The sequence below is a fragment of the Seriola dumerili genome, unplaced genomic scaffold (genome assembly GCF_002260705.1).
Source record: "Seriola dumerili isolate Sdu_G_001 unplaced genomic scaffold, Sdu_1.0 BDQW01000258.1, whole genome shotgun sequence".
Classification (NCBI taxonomy): domain Eukaryota; kingdom Metazoa; phylum Chordata; class Actinopteri; order Carangiformes; family Carangidae; genus Seriola; species Seriola dumerili.
Window position 1 is genome coordinate 596,624 of NW_019174513.1, and position 13,505 is coordinate 610,128.

The window sequence follows — 13,505 nt, forward strand, 5'->3', positions numbered from 1 at the left end:
ACAAATATAGAGGTAAGTGTAATGTAAGTTTGCTCTATGATGTTAGTATACACTGTTATTGTTATCTCCTTTGTAAAAGTGGCTTGTAACATTTTTTTCTTAATCTCCCTATTTCCACTACAGATCTAGTAGTTAACTCCCCCACTGGGCCTTACTATAGGTTTAGAAAATAAAAAGTGGGCAAAATCTCACAGGACTCCTGTCAAAACAGCCATGTTTAGTGCTTTTAAACTGGTTATTACGCACTGAACACCTCCACAATATGTTTACAGCTGTCATTAGTCTACCTGCATGGATTATTATTACAGGTGAAACATGTCAAAGTCGGATAAACTCCATTTTCCTCTGTTGTTGTCGCCTGGCTCCTCGCACCTGATTGGCCAAACAGATTTGTGATGGCGTCACGTCACTTCCTGCTCAGCGCTGCATGATGGCGGTGTCCATGGTGGCTCTGGCACATTGACTTGGCCTGGAGGTGTAAGGTTTACTCTCTGCCTAACGTAAAAGCCAGGACGTTTCTCTCTATATGACATTACCCGAAGACCTCGCCAGTGGACATTTAATGAGCTGAATGCAGGTAAACGGCTTCATGTGCTCACATAGGTCCGCACTGCTGATGTTAGCTGTTAGCTAAGGGTTTACGCAAGGTTACGGGACTGTGGTGTGAGTTTGCACATTACCTGCTGCTTTGGAGCCTGAGGTTTCCTGAAATATGACTTTAATTCATGTCTTCCTCCGTGTTTCAGATCATGGCGCTTCACAGACTGTCCTTCAGACTACGGCAAACGGTGAGGTCACTATTAGCAAGACGTTGAAGTGAGAAGCCGCAGACACATAACCTGTGGACTGTACAATGACAATAATCCCTTTTAGACATTTTGACCATGGGCAGCTGCTCTGTTTACAACGCAAGGGAGGAAATTATGTAACTGTGCATTAATTTACATGCCTGTCAATAAACCCTCTAAAGAAATCTAACCATGGGTAAGATAACTGGTGTAGTTATTTTCAAGGTTTGGTGTATAGTGTATCAAAATGTACTGCCTCATAGGTTTAGGTAAACTCTCATTTGGTAACTATGTAAAAATGGTCAAAAGGAACATTAAGTAAATCGTTAGAAAGCTTTCAACAGCTAATCAACAGAAAAATAATCACCAACGATTTAGATTTTTTTCAAGCAGAAATGGTTAAACGGTACCAAATAGTCTCCGATATCAGTCTCTCAAGTGAAATGATTTTCTGCTGAGAATTTCATTAAAATAAAAAAAATAAAAATTGTCATCTGTCATGTCTCTGCAAAGTACTGATGGGCATTTATGACATTTTTTGACTTTTAATGATCTAAATGATTAATTGAAAATGGTCTGCAGATTAATTGATAATGAAAATATAATGAATAATGAAACTGTTGAGGTATTTATGTACTCATTTAAGACTCAGCATCTTTCTTTTGAACACTCGGTGCGTCCATTCAGTCCAAGAGGAGCTGCAGAAAGATTCACCTGTGTGATTTAAGTTTGAAATGCACTTTAAATTTATCATAAAACTTGAGTTAAGCTTTTTCTGAAAATGCCTGTCAGATGACATGATGGATAAATGTAGATCACAGTACATGTTTACATTGAAGCCTTTTGATTTGGCTCAGTTTAAACTGAAGGCTTTTCATCAGTGTATTAAGGTATTGGATTCATTTTTTAGGTATTATATCTAAAAATATATTTTGTCACATATTAACACACATTACTATTTGTTCTATTTGTGTTATATTTCTTGACCCCCTGTATATATTGTGCTTTCAGTGTATGACTAAATATACCAAAAACACAATATATATAAATTGTGAATAAGAATATTCCCTCCACTAAACATTAACAGGTAACACATGTAAGGACCCTCCATACCAGTGGGTGTGGGCAGCAGCAGGAGGCTGTGGCTGTAGAGTCAGAATCTGAGCCATTCTCAGTTTTCAGAACGCAGGAGAATGATCCGGTGAGCAAAGTGTTCAGACAACTAATATCCTCACCGTGGTGTGCTATGATTGGTGATCTATGATTTTTTAGCTGGTGAGCTCACTGTTTGTGTCTCTCCAGGCATGTCAGTCTGAGAAACATATAGGACAGTATTACACTCTGCCCTCTGCACACATCCACACGCTGTTCCCTCGTGGCCTCCCCTGGCGTTATCAACAGCAGGTGGGTTCCTGTTTGTATCTCATGCACAATATATATTTGTTTTAATGGGTCATGGATAATATTTTATGACTTGGTAAAATGTCTACAATTAAGACATTTTTTCATGTATGATTTTATAGGTGAAGGCGTTCAATGAAGCCTGTATAATGGTGAGGCAGCCAGCTCTGGAGGTCATCTCGTACCTGAAGAAAACAGATTACAGCAAACCTGCACAGCGATATTTATTCTGTATCCTTCAAAAATACACAGTCGCCACACACAGACAGAAAAAATGAACACACTCCTCTTGAAGATCCTGATTTGTTGACTATTGTTGACCTTATGAAGTCGTTCAGACGGGTTGCAGGGCAGTGGGAAGACGATGTCTCTCTGTCACACACTCCACTTCTGCTACACACAGGGATGGCTGGTGCTGCATATTCCTGACGGTGAGACAACCACTGTCACACATAACAGATTGCTGACTGGTAACCAGAAAGTTTCAATAGTTAACCCCTTCTACGTCTTCTCTGTGTGTGTTTTTTTTTTTTTTTTTTAAATTATACAGCTCACATCTGGGTGAAGAACTGTAAAGAGCTGCTGCCCTCATCCTATAACACCTCTCGCTTTGACCAGCCATTACAAGCTGCTGAATGGTTACGAAGCTTCAGGACCACCAATGAGAAATTCCTTTCAACGGTAACAATTTTTAGGCAGTTTAGTTCATGAACATCAGTCTCAGTTGATATTTACATTTGCTGCAATTTTACAATATAAACTAAATGATTCTGAATATATGTATAAGACTTGTGGAGTTTTACAAGATTTGTCACATTATTAACAAGCGCTTAGGCATTAATGGGCATTAAATGAGCCGCCACTGCGTCTTCACAGCAGTTACTGATATATGTTAAGCAGTTAAACTGCTTGATGATACCACCTGAATCTACCCATGTGTAAAACTAAAAAGAAGGCGTTGGCACAGTAGCAACAGCAGCATGATGAAGGAAAAGTCTGACATTTTATTGTAATCAGTACAAAGTCAGACCCTGCTCTGTTGTGTGTCAAAATGAAAATGGATGGAACAGGTTTGCAGTCAATATAAACACCTTTATCAAAATACTGTCTGGCTTGTAATAAGGTAAATAGTCACATTATAGAGTAATCTGACAATGTTTGTTAAAGACAATCTAGGAAGTTAACTCTACTCAGCACTCACATCGCATTTTGCTCAAGAAAATCCCCACAAAGCAACACAGTCTTAAACATGTTGACACACATGCAAGTAATGTGACTAGAAAGGAAACACTGAGCAGCTTAAAGATTCTCGTTTGAGATATTAATGGATGTAATTATTGTCGTGGAACTAAAACATTTATAACTTTATATGAACCTCGATCCTTACTTCCCACATTTCCTCTGTGAGGAAAGAAACTCAGATGAGAACCTAGTCCATATAGAACTGGTCAGTGAAACTGTGCTGTTTCTTTCCTAGATAAAGACAAAGCATCGTTATGTGTGGACAAAGAGAGAGTTCACTGAGGAGGGAAGTCTACTAGGACAGTTGGTGGATCAGGTGAGTCCTCACAGTGTAGATGAGTGGGAGCCTGGATGTCCTGCCTTCAGCTCTTTATTTTTCTGCTTTTGATATTTTTGTTCACTGGAGATGTGGTTTATCTCCTCCTTCAAGACATTTTTCATATTTCTATCTGTTACCTACTGGACTGATTTCCCCACAGGGATCATTAAAGTTTCATCTATTACCTTGCCTGTGCTTAGTGGTGATCAATATTCGATGAGCTGGGCATGGTGATGGATCAGCACAATATTTTTGTACCACACATGTACAAAGGACTAAACGAGCAGCAGATTTATTTGCAGCCTGTGAATCTCTCACTTTTTGTCATTTTGCTCAGCTGTTGTTCAGCATATCATTTGCTCTAAGATAAGGGAAACGTTGGGATATTAGTGCTGCTACAGTGTGTCTGACCTGTCAGTGAAGCTATTTCTAGGTGATTGCTGGTGTTACTGTGAGCTTGTTGTGGTGTATAAATGTGGTTAGATCTTATACTGATAACCAGCCATCTGACAGGACGTTACTTGACAAAATAGGTTAGACTGACAGATGTTGTATTTTCTTTCTCACTGAATCTGTTTCAGAGCTCCAGTTTTGGCATCTGTACTGAACAGCACAAGATTAAAAGGACAGAAATTGTGCTATTTGACTATAACTCAGTTGCTCAGATTTATTGTTACTACTGTTACTATTTCAGTCCTTAAGATTTCCCCTACATAATATATCAGGCTTTGATGGAGTTTCCTTTGCCGTAGGGTATATCTCGTGTGAAGAGCAGCAGTGATGTGGTGGGGGCGGTGATGAAGGAACTGAGGCTGCAAAGCGGGCAGCCGGAGTCAAACTTCCGCCTGGCCGTGGCTGTGGATGGTGTCAATGCCCTGTGGGGAAGATCTACCATCAAGAAGGAGGATAAGAGCGCTGTGAGGAAACATATTCACAAAACTGTCATGCCTCATACTTGTCTTAATGTCTCTGTTCCACTTTCCATTGACAGGAAGTCTTATGTCTCTCCCTCTCTCGCTCTCTCTCTCTCTCTCTCTCTCTCTCTCTCTCACCACCATCAGGTGGATCCACATGAGCTCACTTTGGTTTATAACCTGAGGAAGATGATGAAGAACGACTGGGTGAGAAGAACACACTAAAGGCGTTGACCATAGCTACATGAGAATATTATGTTTCTTTTTCTTTTTTTTTTCATTAACACTCTCACTCTCCTGTCTCAGACTGGAGGCGCCATCATCGCCACTGTGTCTCAGACGGGGTCTCTCTACATTTCAAAATCTGCCTACTTGCCTCAAGAGCTGCTAGGAGAGGTATTGTACTTTTTTTTTTTTTATCCATACCAATTGCCTTCAAGCTCTGACAGTAGATTAGTCTTTTCTTCTCTTTCCCTAAGTTTGGTCATTAGTCAAGAAATTGCAATTCTGACCTGAAGGCTGCATCACTTCAATCATCAGGGTCAGGGGCATATAAGAAAAGCCTTGTGGAACAGAAACTTGACCAGAATGAATTTTCGAATGTGTTTCCATCTTGTCTGGTTTGTTCAGTTCGTTTTGTTGCTGAAAGCTGTACCTGTTGCCAGCGTTGTGTCGTCATGTTGTCGTAGTGGATTATAATATTATTTATTGCAGTCGTATTTATCTGATGTCTGCTGCATGTCAAAAGATCAATTTCCTAATGGACAAGTAAATCCATCATCGTCACCCACCTCTTCCATTTATGCTGGACAATGATTGAACTATAAAACTCAAAGTAGGGTCGTATACCAGAACTCGTCTCACCAAATAAAAAATGTTGATGTTATAATTGGACAAAATTAATCATTTAGACCTCTCTTCATGACCACTGACCATGTGGGCTTAACTTGAACTTGTCTTTTTTTAATGGGTTTATACACATCTAAAAATATGCATTACTTATTTCTTCCCACTGTGCATCTGAATTATATAAATACTGATATCTGTTTTTGTTTTATTATTATTATGATTATATTATGACAGGGCTTGTGTTGTATATGGACTTTCTTGTGATCATGCAAATGAAACTGACCTTGCTTGTGATCATGTTGCATCTCTGAACTTGCTATTTTAACCAATGATGGATTCTTCTGTCAAACACACCTGAAAACGACAGCTTTGATTTCCTGTATTTTGACTTCCTGTCTGTTCTGCTCATCAGAGGGGTTTTGACACCATGGACCCGTTTGTCCCAATGTCTGTGTCCAACTACAGCGAGAAGGAGTTTGAGAGCTGTTACCTTTATTATATGGACCGCCAGTGGCTGCAGCATCCACAGAGTAAATAATAATCATGTTGATTGCTTTGCTATTACATACTAATGGCATGCAAGTGCTGATTTACTAACTTGAATTTTTTTTTGTCCATCAGGCCGAACAGAAGAGGGGAAGAAAGAACTAATTTTCTTGAGCAACAGAAATCCAACGATGTTGGAAAGAATTTGTGCCTTCCTGTGAAGTCACAGACAGACTCAAACCACACACATACAAACACAAACATCACACAAACAATATCAGTGTCCTGGAAATACATAAACATACAAATGTCCATGTCTATAATGTGTAAATTATGATGCATGTGTGTTACTTTGATAATAAAATGTTGAACAAAGTAAAGAAGTACTGTCTATGTTTAATTATGAAAACAAATTTAGTTGGAATCCACTGGGAAGAACTCTTTTTTTTCTTCTGAGAGTGATACTGTTTATTAAATTCAAAATGCAATCTTTAATCACAAAACAGATGGATTATATTAATCCCAAAGAGAAATTGCACAGTCACAGCAGCCACTTCACAAAAATCTAAAATGGATGTACATACAGAAACCAGACAATTTAAGTGTAAATTACATCAAATAATTAAATAGACCAACTTAAATCATGTGACCATGTGAAACTGAAAAGTTTTTATTTTTGAACAGTGGTGTTATGGCCATTTATTTTTCTGCAAATGACACTGTTTGGAAACTAGAAGGAAAATTGCAGCAGAGATGGAGCAAAGCTGTCATAAGATAACTTATTATTAAAATATTTCCCAAAGCCAATTTTATTTAAGCAGCTCAATTGGATCAAAAACATTTGTAAACATTATAAAAATAATTTTGAATGTGATCAGAATAGTCCAAAAGGTCAATAAAGTATATTCTTTTTTTTTTTCTATGACCTATTTGTAGGTACGGCGCCACCTGGCTGCAGGGACAGATTGCTGCATGGGTGTTCACGTGACAGTTTACAAAGTCACATGACACATGCCAGAAGTCCATTTCCTCGCCGCAGCAAACTTAACGGGGAAGCGGTCTCCGGTATGGCAGACCGGACGAACGTGAGGTGACGGTGGAGTGTAGATATTTGAATTACCTCACAGGGCATGCCAGAGTTTCTGTCAGGCCCCTCTGAGGTGAGTTAATCTGCTGTGAAGTGCTCTGAAAGACAATGAAATGTGTGTGTGTCAGCTAAATAAACACAGCAGCTGGGTCATTGTTAATTTGTGTTTTGCTGTTTGACGCAGATTTAACCCGTGTTTAGTTCAATGTCACCTGGATCTACTTTGTTTCCAGATAAAATGGCGCTGTCGTTGCCAGCAGCTGTGCTTTTGGCTCTTGTTTTCCTCACAGCACAAGTGACCCTCTCAACAGGTAACACAACACAATACTATTACTATGACTTTCTTCACCAGGTCAGTGTGTGACAGAAAAATAACAATACCCTCTTCTCCTCCCAGAAAGCAATAAATGTGTTGCCAGAAACTTTGGCCATGACTCAGTGGTGTGTGAGTGTAATTCAACATACTGTGACAGTGTTGGGTCCGTAACCCTGCCTCCACTGGGTCAGTACTCCTCCTACCTGAGCAGCATGGCGGGCAGCAGACTAGAGCGAGGCCAGGGCCAGGTCCAGGTGAACAGCACGGGGGCAGGTGAGTGATGCAGTGCGCTTTTACTGTGCTGTCAGTGGCGTTGGAGCAGGTACAGAGTATCTCTCCTGTTTATGTGTCTCTGTCAGGCCTCAGGTTGACTATTGTTCACTACCAGAAGTACCAGAAGATCAGGGGATTTGGAGGAGCTATGACAGACGCAGCAGCCATCAACATCCTGTCCCTGTCTGCTGGTGCACAGGACCAGCTGCTACGACAGTATTTCTCCAGTGAAGGTACACTACACAGGCAAAAGTATGCGGCCACTTATTTCCACTGGTAGCTGCCTGTAATACCACGGTAATGCACCAGAGAAGCGTTATGTTCATGTTCTTCCCAGGTATATTCAGGAATTAGATACAAATTTATTATTCTTACTTGTGCATTTTTCATATATGAACATGTAGAAATCAGTGTTTGACACAAAGCAACAACTCAACATAACTTACAACATAAATTACATTTCACACAGTCTCAGAGGTGTCTATATGTAGCTAATTTGGGTGACACATCATCATCATAATAATCATTATAAGAATCCACATTGTCCAGTATAAGCAACAATCGATCGTTATTGGGGCTGGGCAATATGGTTTACAGCATTATCATGGTTTCAGTAAGGCTGTTTTTTTTTTTTAAGATATCACCATAATGTATGAAGAATCACTTAGAAAATATTCAAACTAATGTTGAGAGTAATGAGCTGATCCACTGTTTTCTCCCTTTTCATGAGACCAAACTCTCATGAAAATGTGTAGAACAAAAGCTTCAATATCCAATTCTGGGTAAGATTTTATTTTAAACCTCCCTACTTAGCATAAGCTCTATGGAATAATATAAATGGTTTGTAAGACACTATAATGTCGTTGTAAGCAGATATAAAGTGTGTTAATGTACAGTAATTACTAACAGTAATGATTTAAAACATTTCACGTCATTACTGTTTCTGTAGGCTCCATTAATGGCGGCCCACAGAAGGCGTTATAGTTGTTTACAAATGCAACGCTTACATCGGCTTACAACTATATTACAAAGTGATAATATCCATTAATGAACTTATTGTTATAAATGCTAAATAGTGGGGGTTAAAGTAAAGTTTAAAACAGAAATATGTTTTTATGAATTATAAAACACACACGGCAACATACTGTATCTGTGTACAGAAACAAAAGGACACCCATATTGATCACCCAGCCTTATTTGTTACTGCTGCTGTGTCTCTGGCAGGTATCGGCTACAGCGTGGTGCGAGTCCCCATGGCCAGCTGTGACTTCTCCACCCGTCTGTACACCTACGCTGACACAGCTGGAGACTACAACCTGGACAACTTCACTCTGGCCCATGAGGACATCAACATGAAGGTCTCTTTCTCTTTCTTTGTCTCACACACATGCGTCCATCAGTCCTTCCACTCTCATCTCACCTCTGCTTCTTCTCCTCAGATCCCTCTGCTGCAGCGTGCACAGGCCTTGTCTCCTCACCCCCTGTCCCTGCTGGCTAGCGCCTGGAGCGCCCCCGCCTGGATGAAAACTAATGGTGCACTGATAGGAAAGGGCTCCCTGAATGGCCATCCTGGTGGCAAAGAGCATAAAACATGGGCTCAGTACTATATCAGGTGACATATGGCTTTGCCTTAATGTGATGTCACACATTGGTAATGTTTGATACAAGGGAAATTTATTCTGATGGTTGCTTTAATCTTTCCTCTCAGATTCCTTGAGGAATATGCTAAATATAACTTGACCTTCTGGGCTTTGACCACAGGGAACGAGCCCTCTGCAGGACAGATGACAAACTACAGGTCTCTCCTCAATTCATTTTGCAACTGAATTTTAATACGAAACAATATTAACCATCCTCATGGCTTCACAACAGACTGAGAAGTGTCTTTGTCTCACTGCAGTTTCCAGGCTCTGGGCTTCACGCCTGAGGAGCAGCGGGACTGGGTGGCTCTGGACCTGGGCCCTGCTCTGCATGCTTCATCATACCCACACACTCACATCCTCATACTGGATGACAACCGCCTGCTGCTGCCTCACTGGGCCAAAGTGGTGAGTGCAAGGACAGAAGTAGTGGGAGAGGCCATACTAAACTTTATTATACCTGGGGCTACACTGGTGTTGCAGAAAACAAATCAGAACTCTTCAGTATAGAATTCATATAACAACAGAATTTGATAAAAGATAACATCTTAAGATCATAACTACTTTATGCTCAACAAAGTATAGAGGATTTAAGGTAAGGTAACAGTGTTTGAATGCTGGGGGAAATGTAAAATAAGTGTTGTTAGCTACCATTCACTCTGTGGTGACACAGCTGTGGGAATAAAGGAGCCTTTACATCTTCCTGTCCCACATCTTTGGGATCAAAATCGTTGTCAGAAGGAAATAATCTAGGGAGGAAACATCCTAAACCATTCCACAAGAGACGGGACAAAAGATTAAACAAGGCTCTGTCTACAAAACAGATGTCTGCAGAGTTTGCCAAGTTAAATTTAAGGCTTTTTTTCAAACCGTTTTATTACCGCACAATTTAATACCTCGTTTCACAGTCAAACCACCCAAAGGATGAAAGTATGACGGAAAACCAGTAGGAGCAATTTAGCCTAGGATTATTTATTATTATACCACTGAACTTCCCAGCGGTATATAACAATAATTCCTAATGATATAATCAGTTATATTAATGCGACCTGGATAAAAATGATAAATTTAATTTAAGCTTTTGCCAAAATCAACTCTTGCTCATTATGAGATGATAAGCTTTCTAGCTACTGTAGCTAGCAGTAGTGATAGTGTTTGCTGCAGCTCCAGTGGTGCTGACTGAAACATAAAATGTATTTTTTTAAAGAGCATCCTGCATGAATAATCCACTGTTGAAACAAACTCACTTTTAGTTTATTGGTCTATAAAGGCGATAGCCCACAATAAGATGCAAATATGTTTTTAACTAATAGGTCAAGGACACTTCAACATACTGACCTTCTGATTAGCGGACAACCTCCTGTGCCACAACCCATATCATTAAAAAAGGACATTGGTGCCTTTTTTTGCCTGCATTTGATGTGGAAATTTAGTTTTCACTCAAGCCTTTTCCTTCCCTTGTCCCTGCAGGTCCTGAATGATGTTCATGCAGGAAGGTACATTCACGGTGTGGCAGTTCACTGGTACATGGACAGCCTTGTCCCAGCTGGGATAAGCCTGGGAGTCACGCATCATCTCTATCCAGAGTATTACCTGTTTGGCACGGAGGCCTGTGCTGGGTGGAGCCCACTAGACAGAGGGGTGAAGCTGGGGAGCTGGGAGAGGGCTGAACAGTACGCACATGACATTATAGAGGTATGATCAGCTTATCTTATGCATGAGGGTTCTGCTTGTTCAGTCAGATCCACGGTAACAGATGTGAGATTTGACAAGCTGTGAGTTGTTCCAGAAAGGTGAGTCACCTACCCTGATGCTGCAGTGCAGGTTTACAAGTTGCACTCTGCTGCACATACTCTTCAGAAAGTGCCTGCAGGCCATCAAAGCAAGCTGGAACTGGTGTCTTGTTTCTTCTGTATTCTCAAAGGAAATTGGACTCTATCCATTCTATCCATTTTGCATGGGTGCATTCAGCCTCTAGATGTCTTGAGAATCAGGAGGGATTTGTTTATGTAGATGTGCTGTCCTTGTCACATGTAAACAAAACACCAGGCTCCAGTCTGATGGATTAATTTAAACAGAACAACACATCTCACTACAGTTACACAGCACAGACTAGATACTAAGCTGTGGCTGTTTTCTCCATGGCAGGACTTAAATCACTATGTGGTTGGCTGGACTGACTGGAACCTGGCATTGGACCAGACTGGTGGACCAAACTGGGTTAAAAACTTTGTGGACAGTCCTGTTATAGTGGACGCAAAGCGCGACATCTTCTACAAACAGCCATCTTTCTATAGCATGGCCCATTTCAGGTAGTACATGATGTTTGTTCACACTGTATGTCGTGTTTCACCTGTTCCGTCATCACAAGGTGTCAGTCCAAGGAGAACGACATAAATCTCCTTTTTTTACACAGTAAATTCCTGTGGGAGGAGTCTCGGAGAGTCGGGGTGTCTGCCAGTCAGAAAACAAACCTGGAATACACCGCCTTTGACAGACCAGATGGCTCAGTGGTGCTCATCGTGCTCAACAGGTACTGTACATTAAATCTGTTTGAATATGTGTGAGCGATAATGGATTGTGCTGAACTGTGGGTGCATGTTTGTTTTGTAGGTCATCATCAGTGATCCAGTTTGAAGTCTGGGATCCGGCTGTGGGCTACATCACTTCCACTGCTCCGGCTCATTCATTGCTCACACTTGCTTGGAACACACACTGACCATAAATGCACGGGGATATAGGTATATTTCTACCACCTGCCCTGCTTTTCAGCATAGCACAGATTGATTTCGTTGGTCACTTAAAATAACATTGACTCATTTGACAGGCAGCCAAAATCTTAATATGCCTTTTCTTGTGCACCAGTTCTTATCAGGGATGGTACCTGGAAGTAATGAATGTATCAACTCACCAGAATTACCTATGCTCAGGCGTGCCTTGTGATTTCCAGCTAATAAGACGCTTTGTGTCCTCACCATGTCAAATCTCAGAAGAAATCATATAAATAATGTACAGAGCTTGTATATGCCTTCTTTTGTTGCTATTTAATTTTTTGAATTTTAAATAAACCACACATTGTTCTAAAATATCCCATGTCACATCTAATGTTTTATGTATCTTTTGGTGCAGAGAGGATATAAGATGATGTGCATAAACAGGATTGTGAGCAATGAAAATTAAACTATGACAGTTTTTTGGTCAATTTATTAATACCTCATAGACATTTTTTTTTCATATATATAATATACAGTTTCAATAACCAGGTATTTCACATTTGTGTCTCCATTCTCAATGTTTTTTTTCCTTTGCAAACCGTAGGTAGTTGGGACTAAAATTATTTACATCAAAAAAATGTGATAAAAATGTGAAACAAAAGACGGTCATAAACAGAGGAATAAAATGACAGAGGGGTGCCATCTGTTTATAATATATACACCAGAAGGAATATGGTGAAATCATTATCATAAAGCATTAAATGATGGGCTGAGCGCTGTAGATTTTTTATTTCATTCCCTTACTGGTACGTTTGTGATTATTCTTTTCAGATGTAGAAGTGTCCCGAAAGATGTGAGGAATCCCTTGCTTTCATTTGATGTCAAAGCTTCCATTTGTTGCCATTAAACAGCAGCGACTCAACATGATTCCTATAAAATACTCCTGTGTTCTTTGCTGAATAGCAGCACTACAGAGGATGGACACAATAACTTTAACACCCTTACAATGTGATCCAATTAAACACCACCAGAATAAATAACCACAGTTCAATCAACGTCTTCCTGACACAATCTCAACAAAAATGTTACATTAAACCCTTCATAAACAGAACATTTATTGCAGGGCTATAGGTGTTCATGTTGTTAGGTCCAGGCTCTGTAAATGCCAAAAGTGAAATTAACCCCTACTGTATTCCCATATGCCGTACAGGGCTCAGTTGCAGGTTTCAGCGAATCATCGGGTGAGTAAAGAGGGAATGGTATGTGATATAAAGTCTGGCATTTCCCCACAAGAGTGTATTGCAGCAGTGCATTTCAAGAAAGATGGAAAAGGAGTTTGCTGGAGAGGTGGAAGTACAGAAGACATGGGCTTGATCATCATCAATCTAGGCTGGTTTGTTATTAGGCAAAAAAAAAAAAAGAGATCTAGCAGACCTCAATGGACTGTTAAGACGTCTGTTCAGGTAACTGTGTACA

General features: G+C 40.2%; 2 protein-coding genes across 2 annotated transcripts; both read left to right on the top strand.

The window, feature by feature from the left end:
- The first annotated feature begins 422 nt into the window (after window positions 1-422).
- On the top strand, window positions 423-6,368 carry dap3 (death associated protein 3). Its single transcript, XM_022756755.1, has 13 exons — window positions 423-577; window positions 747-788; window positions 1,876-1,989; window positions 2,091-2,192; window positions 2,312-2,420; window positions 2,528-2,620; window positions 2,740-2,870; window positions 3,667-3,747; window positions 4,503-4,667; window positions 4,812-4,871; window positions 4,971-5,060; window positions 5,926-6,043; window positions 6,135-6,368. The coding sequence occupies exons 1-13, from the start codon at window positions 572-574 to the stop codon at window positions 6,218-6,220; spliced, it is 1,197 nt and encodes a 398-aa protein (XP_022612476.1). The 5' UTR covers window positions 423-571; the 3' UTR covers window positions 6,221-6,368.
- Window positions 6,369-7,018: 650 nt separating this feature from the next.
- On the top strand, window positions 7,019-13,449 carry gba (glucosylceramidase beta). Its single transcript, XM_022756475.1, has 12 exons — window positions 7,019-7,159; window positions 7,320-7,397; window positions 7,484-7,675; window positions 7,762-7,908; window positions 8,900-9,033; window positions 9,115-9,287; window positions 9,384-9,473; window positions 9,576-9,723; window positions 10,786-11,010; window positions 11,464-11,627; window positions 11,732-11,848; window positions 11,929-13,449. The coding sequence occupies exons 2-12, from the start codon at window positions 7,325-7,327 to the stop codon at window positions 12,032-12,034; spliced, it is 1,569 nt and encodes a 522-aa protein (XP_022612196.1). The 5' UTR covers window positions 7,019-7,159; window positions 7,320-7,324; the 3' UTR covers window positions 12,035-13,449.
- Window positions 13,450-13,505: the final 56 nt, after the last annotated feature.